A 20,051-nucleotide genomic window follows, 5' to 3' on the forward strand; every position below is an offset into this window, starting at 1 on the left:
GGTTAAAGCATCTCTGATGAGCCTATTAGTTGTGAATGTTTCAGCAATGATGGATGCCTAGCCCGGGGACTGGGAACACCAGCGCGTGAAAGGACACAGGCGTCGGGGGCAGACGCACTGCTCTGAGGGGAAGCGGGAGAAACTCCTGCGCCTGCAGCTGCTCTCCTGAGTAATGTGCAAAAAGTGCATGGACACATGATTGAATAGCTCAGCTTTCCTTTCCTCACCTGGAGGTTTTGGCTGTGCAGGACAGGGCAGGCGGTGGGTTGCAGTCCTTGCTCTCCTACATCCCTGTGACTCTCTGCCGTGGCCTCGTCCAATGCGCTTCTGCCCTGGGCTCTTGGCCCCAGCGAGGGTGGGCTGAGCTGCTCGCAGCGTTTCTAAAATCCACCACTTTGGGCTGAGAAGCCTTGGCACTGGCAAAATGACCCTTTTATTTTCCCTCTTGCTCTCTGGCTTTGCTCATCTGATTGAAAAAGAAAATGGTTGAACCGTTCCTTTGTCCCAGGAGAGGGAGGGGACAGAAAAGAAGGTTGTAAAGACATTTCCAAGCAAAAACTCTAACAGATGTGTTCACGTAAAGCTCTTTGAAATATGCACTAAAAATACCTCTTCAAAATTAAGAGATGGGGGAAATTATAAGTGCTTCCCACAAACACACACACACACACAAACACCCCATGGCAAGTTCTTTCCCCACCTCATTCAAACTGTTATTATTAGTGCGGCAGGAGCCCTGCAGTTTGTTATTGAAAATTATAATAGCAAATCACCGAGATATTTTCCCTGATTACACAGACTCCAAGCCAGTTCAATTTTAATCTTCTCCCCGCTATTTTTGCCGTGCATCAGCAGAGGCACCAGCTGCAGAAAAGCTCGTGGTTTTCTTGAGGCAGTTTAAACACAGAAGAGAAATACAATTCTGTAATATACATTTTTCATCCAATTTTTGCCAGCCGTGACTCGCCTCCCTGTCCTGCTCCCGGGAACCCTGCGTACTGCTGCAAGCCCATATACAGCAGCGGCTCCTTTTGCTTCTTGGACTCCAGAAAGGTTTAACGATCGCTCTTATCACATCCTGGGCCAAAAAAGCAGCTTGGCTCTTTATTTTCCAGCAGTTGATTTGCTATGCATGGTTGAATCAGAACAGAGAAGCTTCCCTGCTGGAAGAGGCCCCGGTAGCGGTGCAGGGTCAGTGCCAGATGCTTCGGGGGATGCTGTGCGGTCGCAGCCCACGGGGACGGCTCTGTCCCGGGCACCAGCTGGCGGCGGTGGGGCTCCCGCTGCGCAACACTGGATGGATGGCTCTGGTGGAGCGTAAAGCTCCACGGAGGAAGGTGATGCTCTCGTGGACCATCTTTCTCAGGCAGGGTCAGGCACGAGGGTGAGCACAGCCTCTCCCTGCTCCCCACGGCTGAGTCTCCTCCTCCCCAGGGGCACCAGAACCCCTATCCCCCTTCCTTCCCGAGCACCCGGCTGCCTTGCAGGGCTCGGCGTCATCTTCCCTTGCTGCCAGCAACCCAGGATGGCTCTGCCGACCGCCTGCCAGTGACAGCAGAGATAAACCCGAGGAATATGGCATGCGGTCGTATTGTTTCTAAAGAAAACCTGGACTGTTGCCCCATCTCAAGCGGTTTCTACGGCATCTTGTGCCTCCCACGCTGCCGGCTCAGAGGTCCCTGCGGTGCTTCATGCCTGTCAGCACCTGCAAGCTGCCAGGCCAGGCTTGCTCTCAGGGGGACAATCCTGTGCCTTTCTATCCTCAAATCCTCCTCCTTAGACAAATACCCTCCAGGTTCCCATGCCTGTAAAGAAGCCAGTTTTCTCCTCAACCAGGGAGTAGGAAAGGAGGAGCCTTGACTGTCTCCAGTGCCCACAAATGCAGCCAAAAGCACCAGTGTTGCCATGCTGCACCATAGCACAGCAATCCTGCACATCCCCTATGCACGTTTTGGGGGACTCCAGGCTCCTGAGTGACCCTGGTGGCACAGGGACTGGTCTGAGGAGGGATTGGGGCTGAGAGCTTACGCTACACCCTGCCATAGCTCCATGGCCACTCTCCTCCCAGACAGCCACAAACTGCACTCCCAGACCCCATCCCTGCCATTAATCCCCAGGCAGTCCAGAGCAGCCATGGGGGCAACTGCTGGGGGCAGAGCTGATGGCCAGCCATGGGGCAACCCTAGCAGCCCTCGTAGAGCTTGTGATTAGGAAAAACCTGGATCTGAGCTCAAATTTCTCATTAGTTGCTTCCTCACAAGCAGTGCAGGGCAAATCCAAGCTGGGTGAAGGTCAGGTCCATGGGATGGGAGGAAGCCCAGTGGCTGTAGTTGGGCTCTTCCCAACACAACACTGGGAGCTAGAAGTTGAGGATCATCAGCAGATGACACTTAGCATTTTGGGAGGGTCTTAACAAAAAAACAAACTAAAGGATGTCCCAGGAAAGAAGCGCTTTGCCACTCTCTGTAGTGTGGTCAGGTTGGAGAGCACCTTCACCCCCAAGGCGCTGCACGGTGCCAACCCCCCTGCCCCAGCGAGCATCCCCTGTGCCAGCGCAGCACCTCGAGTTCCAGCCAAGCCCCCACAAGCGCCTTGCTTCCATGCTGGCTGCCATGGATGAGGCTGTGTTTACACACAAGATTCCAGACCTTGCACAGGTTAATCTGGGATCTTTGGAGATCACTATCCTCCTGGCAGGCTTGGGCTCGCTCTTTAATAAGGAAACCACCCTGTGTGCTGCCAAGTGATGGCGGGGCCAGGCCTCAGGAAGCCACATCCGTGGTGCTCAGTCATTATGGGTGCTCTCTGTGATGCACCAATTCCCTCCTTTGTCCAAAAATCCACGCCATTTGGCATGGCGAACGGCAGTGAAATAGTGTATTTACCAATAACATAGCTCGTTAAATTTTAATCAAATAGGGATTGTAAGCACACAGTTACCAGGAGCTCCTGGGAGTGCTGGAAGATCACTTTAAAAATGAATTAGTAATAAGGCACGTTGGAGGCAGTAAGGAGAAGACGGCTGGAGAAGGTCCATTTGGAGCAGCAATGCTCCCTTTGCCGCTCACATAAGGCTTTTCCTTCGTCTCCCTTAATTTGCTTTTTCTGAACTGCCACTGGAAGAAGAGGGGAAAACACACTGGAGATCCCAACACTCAGAAAACGCCAAAAACCCAACCTGTTCACACAGCTGCTGCCTGCCTGTGGAGCTGCCCTGGGAACGACTCTGGCTGATGGGGAGAGCATGGAGAAGACGGCTGGGGACAGGGACACTCAGGTCACCGCACTCCATTAATAAACCACCCCCCGAGCCTCCCCTCATGCCAGGACACAGGCATGCATGCCGGCCTGCAGCTGGTGAACAGCAATACTGAGGGCTCAGCTTGAAACGACTCTGACATTAAAAAATGCTCAAACCCTCCAAGGACAGATCTGTGGGTGCATCCGAATGGGCGTCCCCAACGCAGGTGTCCAGGGGCATCACCTGCACAGGGCAGCGCCGGTCCCGCTCTGCCCTGTGGGGCTGCCAGACTTAGAGCAGTCGAGGATAACTTTTTCTGCCAACCCCGCCATACACCCATGAACGGCTCCTGAGGGTCTCGTGAGACGGGGGTCCCTGGTCCCGTTTAGGACTTGTCTCCTGAACATCCATCCCACCACAATGCCCAGGGCTGCACTGTCAGGGCCACGTGGGGCTGGGAGGGCTCAGTGATGCCACAGGGAGCAGATGTCCCAGCACGGAGACGTGTGGGCAGCAATTAGCTCCCACAGAAAGGAGTTAAGCAACAGATTTTTCCTGCCAGAAACACGAGCCTACAACGTTCCCAGCCCAGGAAGGGAGGTGGCAAGAGGGCTTTAAACCCCCTGCTACATGCTGCCGGGGGCTTTTAATGGCCAGAAGGGCCCTTTGTCTCCCTGTATCACATCTCCTATGTCAGTTGAACTGGGAAATTCCTGAATTGCAGGTTCATGGGTGGAAGGGTTTGTTTTGACTCCAATCTTCCTTCTCTGTAACAACCCCTGGTCCCGAGGGAAAAACCTTGGTGGTCTTGCCAGCTGCCCAGGAAGGACTGGTGAGGGGACTTTAAGTTAAGGAGAGTTTCTGGGAGGGAAGACAGGGCCTTCTCTCCTCCTGCTGTGCTCCAGGGAGGGAGGTGTTGGTATGGCCATGCCATCCCTGCCATACAGTGGGCACCGGGGAACCCAGTGCTGCAGCATCCAAGGCTGTCTGGGGGTCAGAGCCAGAAAGAGATCTCCCTCTCTGCTCCTAGGCCTTGTCCCCAATCATCCATATTACCCTGCAACTCTGAACATTGTTTTAAATCATCCCAAAAAAGAAAGGGGAGGATATTTATTGGCTTGCTGGTCCCTAGGGGGAAGGTTTGGAGGAGACAGGTGGGTCCCTGGGCTCCTCAGCCTCATGGTAGACTCTGCCAGGAGGGGCTGGAGAGAATCATTTCACTTTTCAGCACATCCATCTTTAATTGGGTGTAGCAATAATTTTATTGCTTGCTGGGATTTGTGAGGCTGAACTAATATTTGTAAAATGCTTTGCTATCCTCAGCTGAAAGGCAATCTAGAATGGCAAAGCACCGGTGTTATTCACATTTGGATAATCCAGAATTATTCATAAACAAAATCAAGATTATGCAAATATATTCATTAGTTCTCAGAATACCTCCAGGAAAATAGAGGAATTAGTCTTGTTAACAATTATATATTATGTAAGTGTGTGTCTAAGCACGCACAGACCCACACAGTATCAGTGCTGGGACACATTCGCCTGGGACTCATCTCAGGATCTCAGAGCGCTGGAGAACTTTTGCAAAGCGGCCACCTCAATTTTGGGGTATCCTGATGCCCCACAGCAAGCGACAGCACCCGGTGCAGACCCCTGCACCTCTCCATGGGGTCCCACGGGCTGCTCTTCAGACAAAACAGCAGAGACCGCCCCAGCACCCATCATGGGCAACCCACACGTGAAAACCATCACCTTATTCTAGCCCAAACAGCCTTTGCTACCCAAATGAGGATTTTTATGGTACATGCAGGGCCAGGAGGCTGCGGAGGTAGGATTTGTATGCAGCCCCCTCACTCAGGACCTGCCCTTTTCACACTGCACGAGCCCTCACCCCAATGCGAGCCTGTGCCCAGCTTGGCTTTCTGCAGTGCAACACCACTGTTTATTCGGGGTGTGCTGAGAAAGAGGAGATAAAGGTGCGTTGAAAATACCACATGGTTTAATTAATGCCACATGCCTTTCACTCTATAGGTTGTGTGGATTGTTAATTATTTTTATAAAGAAAATAATTAGTCCCAATCAAGGCAGAAGCTCTCCAGAATTACAGCTCATTAACTGCTCTCACATTTTTCTGTTCTATAAAAAGTCATGTGGTGCTGATGAAAATTATAGACCCTTGGAATCAGCATTAAATACAAATTCAGACAGTGTTACCATCCTATTACCATCAACCGCATCGACTTGGCTTCGGTAATTGCAGCTGGAGATGAAGTGCAGGGATTTCTGCTCTATACAATCTCTGAAAACAAGCACTCTGCCCATTAGTTTGCCGGAAACAATGTGACACCAAGCCCCGACTCTGCTAAGTATGTCCCCAAGGAGATGACAGCCACCAAGGAGAAAGGGGAAAGCAAGGCAGCTTTGCTGGGGATGGGAAGATGAGGGCTGCTCAGGTTCGGTTCAGCTCTGGTTAGCAGCAGGGCTGATCCTGCACAGAGCAGAGGGAACCATGCATGTCTGGTGCTTGTCTAAATTAGGAAGGTGAACCAGCTAACGATGCGGCAAATCTGTCCTATGGGCTGTGGTAGCAAAGCCACCAGTCCAAGGGATGGAAAGAGCTAGGAAATGCAGAGGGGACAAGGAGCAACCTTTAAGCAGTGGGATTATCCTCATGGGACATGGAGAAAATAAGACACGGAGCATCCCCAAGCGTCTCTCTCTGGACCATCCTGGTCCAAGCACTGTGCTGGGGCCAGCTCTATCGAACGCCGCAGAGGCCTCGCTCAAAGCCTAATTGAAAGAAATCACAGCACGTTAAAGGGAGTTCAGGTCAAATCAATACCGACGCAGTGGGGAGGGCGAGCGGGGGGAGCGAGGCGGTGGCCGTCTCCCAGCACCAGCTTTGCAGGCAGGGCACAGGCTGTGGCTGTGGGATTTGCTGCCTGCTTTTCTGCTGCGGAAGGGGAAGGTGAGACCTACTGTCCTCTGCTCCATGCAGGACAAACCCGTCCGCAGCACAGGGTGACGATTGGCAGCGGCAGCCTGTGGCGGGGAGGGGGCAGGGAAGCCATGGGTCCTCGGGATCCTGCTTTTCAGTTTCCATTAATCAGGGATGAACATGCCTTTGGTGGCTTTCGCAGCCCGGCAGAGCCAGCAGCCAGCTCTTTGGCCCACGAGCCTCCACTGCAAAATTAACCCACCTGCCCCCACAGTGGCAGGTCCCATGCTGACTGCCTACCCTTGAACATCCAAGCCTGCTCAGAGGGATAAGGACAGGGAAATTGGGCTGTGGGTGGAAAAAACACTTCTGGGGGGCCCCCATGGGCAAGGGGGTAGTAACTATTGCCATGAGGCAGCACACAGTGTGAGCCAAACCTGCCACTGGCACGTGCTGCTGGTGTTGTGCCTTTAGATCTGTCTCTGCAGGTGCTGAGATGCTCCATGGTCATGGCGAGGGCAGGGACGGGGGCACAGCTACGCAGCCTTAGCACACCCAAGGGCAGGAACATGCCTGGAGCATGAAACAGCTGCGTCTGCCAGCCTGGGCTCTCCAAAACATCCAAAAAACCTGCACTGGCTCCTGAACCACACATGGGAATTCCAAAACTATGCCAACGACTTCTCCAGCCATCGGACAGAATGGGCAACTGAGTCCCTGCGTCCAGGGATGCCCTGGGATCCTGGGGGAGATGCAGCCAATGTGTGCCATGTCCTGCAGAGCACAGCCCCGCACAGGCACCCTCCTGGGGCAGCCAGGGTCTGGGGACACAGGGCCAGAGGAGGTCACCAGGAGATCGTGTCCATCCTCAATTAGGAGGCACGAGGCACACCGGGCTGACAGCCCGTGTGCTCCACTGCTCCCCGGCGGGTCAGGCTGCAAAACACCCCCATCTCGGTGATTAACCAGCAGCTCCCTTTGTTCCTTCTCTGCTGGCTGTGCCCACCCAGACCCCACTGCACCTCCCTCCCCCTGGCACGTGTTTTCTGCCTGCCTCTCCGCTCTGGTGGCCCTGCACCAGCGTCCTTCATTAACTCGGCCAACGCGTGGCTGATGGGCAGACAAAGGCAGGGCCGGAGTGGGCGGCTGCAGCAGGCAGATAACCACGGAGCCTGTCCCACACAGCAGGGAAGGGCAGGTGAAACGTGGACACTGGGCTCCTTTGTTGCTTTGAGGGTTTTTTTTTCCTATATATTCCTGGTCTTGGAGTTTTTTGGCAAATAAAAACCCCATCCCTTGGAAGAAGCAGCGCTGAACCCACTTGTCTTGCTTCTCCCCATTGTAACAAACCTGGCTGTGCTGGGCTGTGCAGGGGGGATTTGAAGAGGGCAAATGCTTTATAGGCAGTAGGTTCCCAGAGTTAAACCCCCATTCTCAGGAGGTCAGCCCAAAGCCCTAACTGCCTCCCGCACTCGGTATGCCACGGCCCTGGCCATGCCCGCTCCGCCAGAGGAGAGCTGCTCCGCTGGCTGCAGACAGCAGAGCAGTGGAGAATAAGTTATGATATATTTACATGCTATTACACATTGGTGTTATATATGCACGTCTTTGGCGGGCTATTGGTTAGACGGCAGCTCCAGCTGACCCACAGATTAATTCAGCAGGTGGTCTTTAACTGTGAAATCTCTTAATGCAAAAATATTTCTCTTGCTGGGCAATAGCTAATTCTTCATCCTGACAGTAATGTAGCTAAAATCACAACCTCCTACCCGGCTCTGCTCCAGTCACACCCCAACACACGTGCTCTCAAGCACACCCGGGCACAGAGATAAATTCAATAAAACCAGCCCATTGCCAAAATGCTGTTGGGTTCCACCGGGATGATGTGCTGCTGGAGTTTGCTGTTAGTGGCAGAGAAAACCCGTTTTCTCCCCGTGGCCCATGGGTCTCAGAGCATTTTCAGCCACCGCATGTGAGATGGACATCTCAGTCCCAGGATCCAACAGCACAAAGGTCTTTTCAGCTCGTACCAGCACATCACAGCCTCCCTTGCTCCAGGGATGAAGTGGGATGAGAGGAGAGAACAGAGCAACCCCGCAGGCAGCAAGACCCTGCCCGCACTACCCCCAACCCCTCTGTCCACCCAGGAGCTGCTCAGGGGCAACTGAGAAGATGCCCTCCCCAGTGCCCCAACTCCCACCTCTGTGCCCTGCAAAGCCTCCAGTCAGGGCTGGGCAGCAGCAGCTGTTTCTCCTTTCATTAATGACGAGACATAAATTAAACATGAAGTGTTAAATGGGTCATTAGCGAAGCAGTTAGCCCCAACCTCACTGCCTCCAGACTGGGGACCCATCTCAGCTGGCCTGAGACACCAATAGAGTTTTTAATAGAGTTTTCTTCCCCACTTTTTTTTTTAAGCCCTTCCTGCAGTCCTCGCTGCACTGGCAGGGAAAGTGCTCCCGCCGTGTGCGAAAAAACCTGCTATTTTTAAACTCCCAGTGTTTGTCAGCGCTTTCAGCTCGAGTGGCTGATGGAGAAGCCAGTTTTGCAGCACCCGGCGTCCCACAGAGGGTTGCGTGGCCTTCGCCAAGTGATGGCGGCACCAAGACATGGGCACTGTGCCCAGCCACACTGCCGGAGGTGGTGGTGCAGCCCGCTCATCCCCCCGGCATGTGTCAAATCCACATCACACCAAAGCCCTGTTAGGGATGCTGTGCCGTTGGGATCCACCGCTCCTGCCAGATTTCAGACACCACGACCTCTGCACCTTTGCACGCACCTATAAAATCAGCAAGTGGGGCTGCAAAGGCAAACTGGCTCCTGGGTTTTGGTGTTTCTCCCTGTGCTTTGCTGGGAATGCCAAAGGGCTCTGATCCGGGCATCCAGCCCAGCCCTGTTTTCCAGCTGGTGGCACCGCCAGGGATCAGGGTCTGAGGAGCTGCGTGTGGGTCTCCTGTGGGGCAGCACAGGACTGTGGGTCACAGCAGACCCATGCTCTGCTAACAGCAAAGAGCCCCTGGGGGGCTTGAGCCAGACCAGGGGCTGTGGCAACCACCCACAGCCAAAATGCAGGTGGGATTTGCTGGCCTGGGTCGGGCTTTGCAATGATGAAAAGGTTTCAGTGGCCACAGGGAGAAAAGGAGGAAAAAAAAGAGAAAAGGAAAGGGTGGTCATGCATGAAATGATTTCATTTCAGTGATGTGGGGTTTGCATTTGATAAGTTCATCTTATAGAAACATGTACATATAGAAAGGTCCAGCAACCAGACATGGAGATGTGGGAAGGGGTAGGAATGGGACTGAGCAGAGAAGGGCTCAGCTCCAGCCATGGCCCTCTAGAAGGACAAAGCTCCCAAGCCCGGGGACCCCAGAGGAGAGGGGGGACCCCCATGCACAGCAAGAGTGGGGTCTGCAGAGCCCCTTTCTGGGGACAAGCCGCAGTGCGACAGGCTGCCCCGGATAGTAGAGCAGGATGGTGACAGCAAGGAGACAAGATTTGCCTTAGGACCTGCCGATGGGCAGAAGTTCCTTAGCAATCCCTGACATCAGGATCATTGCTGCTATTTATTATTTAGGGTCTCACAGCCCTAAATATTTCTTAGCTAGACATCGAGGGAGGGATGTGAATGTGTGCACGGGGGTGTGGAGTATAAAAGCCCTGCTCTCCTGGTTCTCCAGGGATGGGAGACAAGCAGGGATGGGGGCTGGCCAGAGACAGTGCTGCTACAGGGGCATCTGCCAGCTCTCCCCGAGCCAGGCAGGGATGGGTCTCAGCCCCACAAGACTCTAAACTGCCACATTTTGCCCTGGCCTTTTGCTCCACCCTTTGGCACCTCTATGAAACAGCCTCATTCAAGTGCTGGGACCATGCTGAGCCCGGCAGGGAGGGGACCCCATGGTCAGCACAGCCCCCCGAAGTGCTGGACCTCACCGGGGCTGCACTCACAAGCCCAGCATCTGGAGGCTGAGCCTCTGCAGCATCTGCAAACACAGGGGCTCCCCAGCAGCTGGGGGAGCATCTGCAGGTGACTCTATTCAAGGGTAAAATCAAATATTCCTACAAAACGATCCTCTGGCCAGCTAGTGGACATTCCCCGCTTTGCTTCCTTCCACCTGATTTCATTGCTCGTCTGAAGAGGAGGACAAGGAGAGGAGATAAGATACAGTGCAGCATGGGCTCCCTCTTCCCCAGAGATGGGGGCAGCAGGAAGCCCCAGATTCGGAGAGAGCTGCACCCTGTGTTTCCCCACAAGACGCTTTGGGCCTTTCCTCTGAATGAGGGCCAGGTTGTGCCCGTGTTCTTGCTGGCGAGCATGGGAATTGGACCCATGGAGCCAGATCTGGGCCCTGAGCAGAGCACTCAAACTTCTACAGGTCAGAAACTGCCCATCCTCCAAACCACAGTGTTTCCCACCACCCTTCTGATTTCCAGTCCCTGCAGCGTGAGTCTGGGGACAACCCTCAGCCCCACACACACTTTTGGGAGCTTTTAGGTGAGGGTGACAAAACGTTACATGACCGCAGCAGGGGTACAGCGGGGGAAGGTGGTACTTCTGGGGGTACCCAGAGTCTCTAAGATGTCCCCATCCATAAGTCTGGGGCTCATATGGGGGCTTCCAAAGTGCTTTTACACCATCCCATGCTGATGCACAGGTCGCCTGGCTAAGGCACCCATGGGTCCTGAGCCTGGCCGTGCTGCCTGGCGCTCACTGCATCCCACCCAGCCTGGTGTGGGTCCATCCCACCAATGTGCCAGCCGGGCCACCTCTCTGGGGACAGAGGTGTCCCCCACCCCACTGGGGAGGCCAGCAGGGACACAGTCCCCAGCACCAGTCCAGATGGATGGGGCCAGAAGGAAGGAGGAGGATGAAGACTCTGTGAGCAGCAGGGAGGGGGGTCTCACAGGCATCCCTGGCTCTGCCCCTCGCTCTGCCCCCCCCAGCCTCCCAGCAGCTCCTGAGCTGCCTAATTAGCTCTCCCCACTCCCGCCGTCCAGCTGGAGCTGGAGGGCAGGGGCAGACAAAAGCCTCCCTATTGACAGTCCCTCCAAGGAAGGGGCTTTTCTTCTCCCCCTCTGCTTTTCTTTTCAAGCCCCTCTCCCCCCGCTTGGGCCGGGGCCATGGGCTCATTAGTGCTCAGGCTCGTTGGGAGCGGGAGGGAGCAGATGGCAGCCAGGCGGCTGGCGCGGCCGGCCCTGCTGCCGCCTCTTCCCGCAGAGCAGATGCCCGACCAACAAGGGGGAGGATTAACAGGAGTGGGGGGCCATCGGCACAGCAGGGCCACCAGCGGTTTCTTCCTCCCTAGCAGCACACCCCGACACTGATGCCCAAGGGCTGCCAGCCCGCTGGGGATGAGCGGGGATCAGGGCCACCGAAATATGGCCAAGGAGCCAGAGGTTGGGATGGGAGAGAGCTGGTCCCCAGTCCACTGGGGACTCTCTGCTGGGGCAAAAGTCACTGCAGAGGCCACAGGGGAATTGCAGCCGCCTTCTGCCGTCCCTGGGGGTACTGTGACCCCCTAGCACTGCAGTGCCACAGCTGCTCCTGCCCAGTCCCAGCACAGCTGGGGGGGACACACTGCCACCTTTGTCCCAGGAGGTTTGCAGCAGCAGCACCCAGACCTGTCCCCGAGATCACCCGTGATGGCAAACCAGGCAGTGAAACTGCGCTTAATCCCACTTCAACAACACAGCCCTCCCTCCCACCCTGTGCACAGTGCATCCCGGGGGATTAAGGGTTAAAGCACAAATCCCCTGCACTGCCCTGATGTGACCCACTTAGACCATCTGGCAGGGAGGGATGCAGGAGCCTCCTTTCTCCCAGCACTGCCAGTGCTCACCCGGCAGCACCGGCTGCCCCAGGAGCTGATACCACAGCACCCGCAGGCCCCAGCCTCAGCCCTGCCCTCGCTTTTCATGGAGAAGTGGATTTTGGCTGAGTTTGGGGGTGTTGGGATGGGGCAGCCTGCGCCACAGTGCTGTGGTTGGTGGTTTGGGAGAGGGGAACGCAGACACCCCCAAAAGCATCCCGCAAGCCCCCGGACTGCCACCGTCTCCACATCCCAGGGGGACCCTGAAGCATCTCCCTGCCTGGCTGTCCCTGGCACCCGCAGGTTTCCCAGCAGACGGGTGCTGATGAAATTCACAGCAGCACCAGGAGAAGTCAGGCTGCCGGGTGCAAAGGGGCTCCCAGCCACCGCCCCATGGCTGGGGTCGTGGCCAGGGAAGAGACCAGGCAAAAGCCCAGCCGAAAGGGAGAAAAGGGGATCCCGGTTGTGGGGCTGGGGCTACACCGTGGCGGTGATCCCATCCCCAGAGGCTGGGCAGAGACCGGTGGCACCTTATCACGGGAGGTTTGAGGAGTATTTTCAGTTCATAAAAGCCAAAGCCCCTTGCAGCAACCATCGGGTGGGGATCGCAGCATCCTTACGGACCAGTGAGAGGGAGCAAGGGCACCCCGGCTCAGCAGAGGGGCTTGAGGCAGGGTGGAGTGTCCCTGTCCCTGACCCCAGCCCACTGGGCACACAAACTGCTCAAATCCCATCCTGGCATTTTGCCTGTGCTAGATCAACCCTCCTGCAAAAGCAAAGCATGGGAGCAGCCCCAGCCCTGCTCAGCCTCCCCACGCCAGCCCCAGGCTGCACCCCGCCAGGCCCTGCATGGGGAAAGGCTAATTGGAAAAGCCCCTTTCCCCATCACCTTGGTTTTTCCTTTCACGCTGCAAACTGGTCAATAATCCATTTACTTTGGCAGAGCCCTGCTCTGGGCACGAAGCCGTGTTGGGGTGTAGTACATGGCCCCCCCAGCCCCAGCAGGAAAGGGATTAATGTATTCTTTTGTTCCAGGATGAACTGTGGGTTTAGCAGAGCTTTAACCCTCCAAACCTCCCAGACAGCTTGATGGGAATTTAGATGGAAGAAGCTTTATCTCCAGGACCAGCAGCAAGGTGGTGGCAAGGGATGGGGCACAGGGCAGAGCCGGCTGGAAGAGGGGGGAAGAAAAGAATTTTTAAAAAAATCACTGTCTGCCCCGGGAACCCCATCGCTGCCCCACAAGGATGTAGGATTGAGCCCTTAGGCATGCCCAGGGCAACCTGTGGGGACAGATTTGGGCTATGCCCACTGTGGGGGTTCCCGGCAGGACCCTTATGCTGCAGCTGAACCCCTTGGCACCCCCCAAGGATACAGGCTCAATCAGAAAAACTGATGGGGAGATGGGCAGCGCCAGCCTAGAAACCATGCCAATTGCCTCCACTGCTGCGGGAAGCGTGGGGCCAGATCCAGGGCAGAGATCCACAGCGCTTGCAGAGGACCAGCTGTCAAGTGTGGGAGAAAGCAGAAATCCAGATGGTCATCTTAATTTTTCATTTGGCTAACTGGTATCCCTGTCTCCTCTCTGGTGCACTCTGCTCCCTGGCACTGCAGTCACTTGCTCTTAAATTAGCCGGGAGCATCGTCAGGGAAGAAAGGCCAATCCGAGCAGCGGTACAGGGAAACCTTCAGGAAAAACAAACCCAGAGTGGAGCCGGGCACGGAGGCGGCTGCGAGAGGAGCTGCCACAAGCCTTGGGACGGTTCTCCCCACAGATAGGGAGCAGGAGCCTGGCTCTGGTTATTGCTGGACTACAAACCAGGGGCTGGCTCAGGGTGCTGGGGACATCGCTGTGTGCCCTGACGGGGACCCGCTGCAAGACGCCTGGAGATGTGAGCTCTGGCATCTCACAGGCACGATCCTGCCAAAACAGCAGCCTCGGGCTCCCGGCAGAGCCCTGCGCAATGCAAGCTGAGCCGGCAGCCCTGACGAGAAGAGCCAAGGGACCGCGGTCCCTCTGCTCCCCCAGCCTTTGGCTTCAGCCCCCTGAGCAGCAAAGCCCCTCTGTGGCACGGGGGGCAGGGGCGAGCGCAGCAAGTGCCCTGCAGACCCCAGGGAGAGCCCCGCCGGGGCTGCCCCCACTCGACACCTGTAGCCAGGGTGGTGGCAGATGGCTGCATCACGGGGAATGTCCCCCAGCCCCAACCGGCGGCACACACTGCAAGGAGACAAAAGGAGCTGGGCTGCACCAACACCGGGACCTGGCAGCATCACGGCCGGCTGCGCGGAGCATATCCCGGCTTCGGGAACCCATCATGCAGGATCTGCCGGTGCCAAGGTGCAAAACGCAGCAAAACCGAGCTGGCGGGTCCATTTTGCTGTGTACTGAGAGCTCCCGACCCCTGCACAGATGGTTCCCCTCCCGCTGGAGCTGGCATTGCCAGCGAAATGGAGAGGCACACGCGTTCGTTAACTTTTTAACAGAGCTACAAATGGTCCCAGCCGTGGTCCTCAGCCCGACCAGGATATTCGTGGCAATCCAAATTGCCGTGTAGAGCCGTGCATCGCTCCTGGTACTTGGACTTGCTGTATTTCCCCAATGTCCTCATTTGTTGCCTTACTATATCTCTGATTGCAAGATATTTAAGCAGCACAGCTCGCTCAGGCACATTCAGGCAGGAGAGAGTGCGTGTGTGTGAGCCAGCACCCAGCCCGCTGATGGCCCCTTTGGGTGCCAACCATAGCCCGATGCAGGGGAGGAGAAAGGCACGGTGGTTCCTCTCCCTTAGGAAGGCTGAAGCCCTGCAAACACTGCCCATGGAAATGAGATTTGCTCTTCTTTGGAAGCCTAAGCTGTGCCTTTCCCAATTTCCTACCCTGATTAATGGCCATTGGAGAGATTGGAAAAATGCTCGGGCAGCTGGGCCACGGGGGCCGAAGTGACCCCCACATTGCATGAGCAGCCGGACCCCCATTGCACGAGCAGTGGAACCCCTGTCCCCATCACTGCTGTGGCTCACAGCCTCCGCCAGCACAGGAGGCATCCGAAATGGCTCGCTCCCCGCGAGCTCTCTGCTCTTTAGTACAGGCTGAGCCCCCGACACCCAGCCCGCTGCAGACCGAGCCCCTCTCCTCTACAGACCTGCCACCTTCATGAAACTTTGGGTTGTTCCCCACACCGGGTGGGGAGCAGCCAGCAGTGGAAATACAGAGCGAAGAGAGGAGAACCAGTAAAAGCTTCCTTTCCTTATAAGAACAGCGCAAAGAGGATATTTTTAACCAGTATTGAGACTGTCAGCAAAATAAAACTGGTCTAAATTAGAGAGCGCATAGTTGCGAGGAAGCCACACGGCTCCTTGCCCATGCGATAGCCCGGCTGAGCGGCTCGGTGGGTACGAGCAGCCCCCTTGCCTCATTTCATGAGTTTTGGCCATTGCTCTGCCTCTGGCAAACGCGGGGGCACCGGCCTCCCTGGGAGCGGGAGGGACAGGGCAGGCAGGCACCAGACGTGCAAAGCCAAGACTGCTCGGCTTTGGGACCCGGGGGACAGCAGTGCCAGAGCTGTCCTGGCCCATGGCTGTGTGCAGGCTCCTGGGGCAGCCGTAGCCTCCGGGCAGCACATCCCTGGGGTGCACCCATCAGCCTCCCCCCTGTGCCAAGGCAGGGTCCATCTGGAGGGGGGGCTGTTCCCCTCCCCGGGCACCACCTTCCCGAGGGTCCCTGGTGAAGGAGCGATGCAGAGACAAGACAACCAGCAGGACACACACCCCAGGGGTCTGCATGGCAGGGATGGAGGTGGCCACAATTTCTGGCTGGTGACCCCCACCACTGCCCCCCCTCCATAGCCCAGCTAGAGCTTTCCAGGCCCCTGCCCGGCTTCCCTCGGGACGCAGACAGCTCCCGGGCTCCAAGCACCACCGAGCCAAAGTTTCCTGAGCCCGCTCCCCTCCAGAGCACAGCACCTACCCGGGGAGGGGGCCCAGGCGGCCAACATCCCCCTGCCCCAGGCAAGGGGGGGACCCCCAGGTCCTCTAGCCCCTAACTGGGGGTGAGAGGAGGAGACCCCCCAGACCCTCCTGATGGGGGGGTACTATCTGGGGGTGAGGAGGAGGCTCGGGGTGGTGCAGCCCCCAGCCGGAGGCAGGATGGGGGTGTCCCTGAGCGCCGCCACCCCCCCCCCTCGCCGTGCCCTGGCAGCCCTTACCTGGGCAGCGGCTTGCGGGCCGTGATGCTGGCCACGATGATGCTCTCGGGTCGCGGCGTGGCCACGGCTTTGAAGGTGCCTCGCCAGAACTTCTCGAAGAGCTGCTTCTCGCCCTGCTGCACGCTGGCCATGGCCCCCCCCGGCCCCGCCCGGCCCCGCCGCTCTCCGCGGTGCTGAGCGCTACATCCCCCGGCCCCGCCCGGCCCCGGTCCCCGGAGCCCGGTCCCGGTCCCCGGAGCCCGGAGCCCGGCCCGGCGCTGCCCCGGCTGGCGGGGAGGTGTGAGGCCCGAGCCGCCCCCGCCTCCCGTTTTGTGCCGGCGAGGCGGGGAGAGGGGCCGGGCCCGGCCCCGTCCGTCCCCTCCCCGGCACCGCCTCCCGCAGCCGCGGGGAGCCCGGCCCGGCCCGGGGGGGCGGCGGCGGCTTCCCGGGGGCTGGGACCGCGCCGGTGCTGCCCTGGCTGCAGGGGAGCAGCTCCGGGAAGAAGCCGGTGGCCCCTCTTGGGCCGGATCCACTCCCCTCCCTGGGGAAACCAGGGACTGCCTCGCGGGTCACCCTGGACCAGAGGGCTCTGGGGGGCTCCCACCCTCCAGGCAGGTTTGTCACCCTCACTCACAGACCCATCTCCACCCCGGCGTCTTCTCAGTCCCCAGCACCTTCCTTGCTCCATCCCCACCACTGCCTTCCCCAGCCCAGGAACCACTTCCAGCTCGCTGCCGGATCGTGGGCACCCCCACGCCTTGCCCTTTGCATGGGACAAATCGTCCAGGGCAGAGCACCAGCCTGGGCCCCCACAAGTCCCTGTCCCCCAACACAGGCTACCTTTGTGTTTGCCCGCTCCCAACCGGTTACCAGCCACAGGTGAAGAAAGAGGGAGAGCCTAGAGCCACCAGCTGGATGGCTGAGGCAGAAAGCAGCAGGAGGCCATGGTAGACCTCTCTGTAACTGGTTCATACCGGGACTCCTATGGGGAGGAGATTTTGGAAGAAACCCCCTTTTTTTTCACCCTCCCCATCCCTTCCCACTTAACAGGGACTGGTGGAGGGGCAGGGATGGGACACGCTGCTTCTTGGCCCCAGCTTGGGGGCTGGGCAGCACCAGGCTGGGAAACCCTGCAGTGGGTCCCAACCTGCTCAGAAAACAATTCCTCACCTTCCAGGATAGGATTCAACCCACCGGGACTGGGCACATGGGGAGAGGGAGGGAAAGGCTGGGGTGGCCGAAGTGCAGTGGTGCGATTTCTCTTAGCCTCTGCACCGAGTACAATAAAAATGTCTTTAGGAGAAAATGCTTCTTCTACCAGATGCTTTGAAGCGCAAGTAAAAGCTGGTGACCTTGGATGAATGAGACTCTCTCTATTGTGCCTTGGAAACCCGCACGATACATTTATGTAAGCAACGGGGGGATAATGGAGCCAGGAACAATAGGCGGTGGGAGCCAAGGAAGAACAAAAATCACAGAGAAACTTAATCGCTTTCTTGCGATAAATACAAAATTAGCAGAAGGCTCATTCTGACAGCGTTGTCTGTCGAACTCCTCCTTCCCTGCTCCTTTTTGCTTTGTGCTCCCGGTGCCAGGGCTCTGCCCCGCTGGCACCCAGGGACAGGCGGCCCCAGCTGTGTCCCCATGCCGAGAGCCGCAAAGCGAGAGCCTGGGCGGCACACGCCGGCCGGCCGCTGCGGGCTTTGTGCTGCGAGGCCATGAACGGCTGGAGACGGGCGCTGGGGAAGCGGTGGCAGCGGAAGCGGGCACAGATCCAGCAGGGCTTTATAGAAACGCAGTCAGCTCTGCCAGACATTGCCTAAAAAGCCTGATAGGGAAGGACGACATTCATGCACCGCAGAGAGATGCTCGCTGGGAGGCTGCTCCCCCCGGGGAACTGCTCAGAGGCAACGGGCACCACGCCGGGTCTGGGAAAGGCCAGCTGCGAGCTGCAGCTCTGCTCTACCCCAGGACACATTGCACATGCCATGGGCAAGAGATGTCAGAGCAGAGACCCTCCAGGGACTGCCACGGCCAGCAAACAGCAGGGTAGAGCAGAAGGAGCAGGGGAAAGGGACTTGAGATGTCTAGAGCAGCCATGCTGCAAAAGCACGGCTGGGGGAGGGCGCAGACAGCACCCCCAGCAGACACAGCAGGCACCCACCAGCCCTGGGACAGCCACCCACCAGTGGGAGTGGGTGCTGCCAACCGCCCCATCACCCTTCTCCCACGGATGGGCAGGGACAGGCGCTCACCGCCCAAACAAATCCAAGCCTGGGTCCCCTCTGGCCCTTCCAGCCATTCCCATAACACACAACCTATTTGTTAGGAGCCTTTTTCCCTTCTGAGCGCATTAAACTCAAAGAGAGATCAGGTACAAGCACACACGTGCCCTGGTCTCGCTCTGTTTTGTTGGCGAATGACCCAAACGCGCGGTGGGGGTCAGGCAGGAGCCCTGCCTGCACGGGCAGCCCCAGCCCTCCGCTTGCTCAGCTCGTTGTGGCTCATTAACCAAATACCCTGCAAGGCATCAGCCCCTGCATCCCCTGGGCTTTGCAGGATGAGTCCAACTACCCCCAGCTGCAACCAGGGGCCTCGTTGCACCCCAGGGCGCTTCACTCTCTTCCACTGGCAATCTTGGAACAGCTCTAAATGCCCTAAAATTAACTACCAAATAAAAGGAATAATAAATGTTTGCACTATTAAATTAGCAGCACGGGTGGCGTGTGGGCAGGAGGAAGGCTGCGATCATTACAAGAACCCTCTCTCCTGGCATACCTTGTGGAGACATTGGCGAGCCAATTAAGCAATTGGCTCGATTAACGGAGGCTCCTAGGAATAGACTTCCCTGCTATAGAGTAACTGCACTGTAATAAATTGTCTCATAAATAAACAGCCTGAAAAAGCATTACAAGATACCCAGAAAAAGCACTATATCATAAGCAGAAATGAGAGTTTACATTTCTAGTGTATCTATTAGCCCACGGCACTGCAAACATTTCCCCAAACGCAGGCCGGGACCCCTGTGAGGAGCCATGGGGACGGTGCCACAGGGCACAGGCAGCCCCCGCTGCCCCCCCTACCCCGAGCCCTCAGGGTGGTCATGACTGTAGTCTGGAAACAGCATCCCCCGAGCCCCAGCAGATACTGCCTACCCCGCGAGACTGCTGTCTGCCAGCGGCGTACAGCCGGCGGTTACTCACCCCGTGAGCATGGCAATAAATGCCACCCCGGGTTATTTACAGCCCCAGCGATAACGTGGGACTCTGCCAGGTTCAAACGTTTGCACCCAAACGGGTGCAATAAACTGTAGCAGAGACAGTGAGTCCTGGGATGGGAATAAGGGAAACAGGGACTTGGGGGATAGCTGCACAATTTCCTCCAAAGCAAAAAAAATTTAAAAAAAAAAAAAAACATTAAAAAAAAAATCTCATCCTTAGAGAGCTCTTCTTCCATGATTTGTTTTGGGTTTTTTTAAAGCTGAGCCTGGGCTTCCCCCACCCTGCACGGGTGGCTGCAAACAAGGCTCTCCCCGAGGCTCTCGCCACTCACTGCGCCCAGCTCCGCAGCCCTACACCAGCCTGCACCACACGATTGAACACCTGGCACCCCCTCACCCTGCAGAGCCCCCCCTCAGTGCCTGAAACCCTCTGGGGAACTCAAGAGGGACCTGCCTGGCTCAGGGGCAGGTGGGGATGCTCAGGACCCCCAGCCCTGCCTTCTCCTGCTTTATCCTCTCCCACATTTAAAGGGCCCAATCTCCCTGTCCCCTCCCACCCTCAGGCTTCGATTTTGGGGGCGATTGAGAAAAGAGAGCGGTCCCTGCTCTGGGTGAACACCGCTGTGGGCGTTCAGCTGCCGTCAAGGAGGACAAGCTCCGGG

General features: G+C 57.2%; 1 protein-coding gene across 1 annotated transcript in view; it reads right to left on the bottom strand.

Annotated features, from left to right (window-relative positions):
• SRRM4 (serine/arginine repetitive matrix 4) overlaps nt 1–16,321 on the bottom strand; it is a 50,248-nt gene extending 33,927 nt beyond the window's left edge. The window contains exon 1 of the mRNA XM_074843919.1: nt 16,191–16,321. Coding sequence (XP_074700020.1) covers nt 16,191–16,321 — 131 coding nt within the window. The remainder of the gene's footprint in view (nt 1–16,190) is intronic.
• Nucleotides 16,322–20,051: the final 3,730 nt, after the last annotated feature.

The sequence above is a fragment of the Strix aluco genome, chromosome 18 (genome assembly GCF_031877795.1).
Source record: "Strix aluco isolate bStrAlu1 chromosome 18, bStrAlu1.hap1, whole genome shotgun sequence".
Classification (NCBI taxonomy): Eukaryota; Metazoa; Chordata; class Aves; order Strigiformes; family Strigidae; genus Strix; species Strix aluco.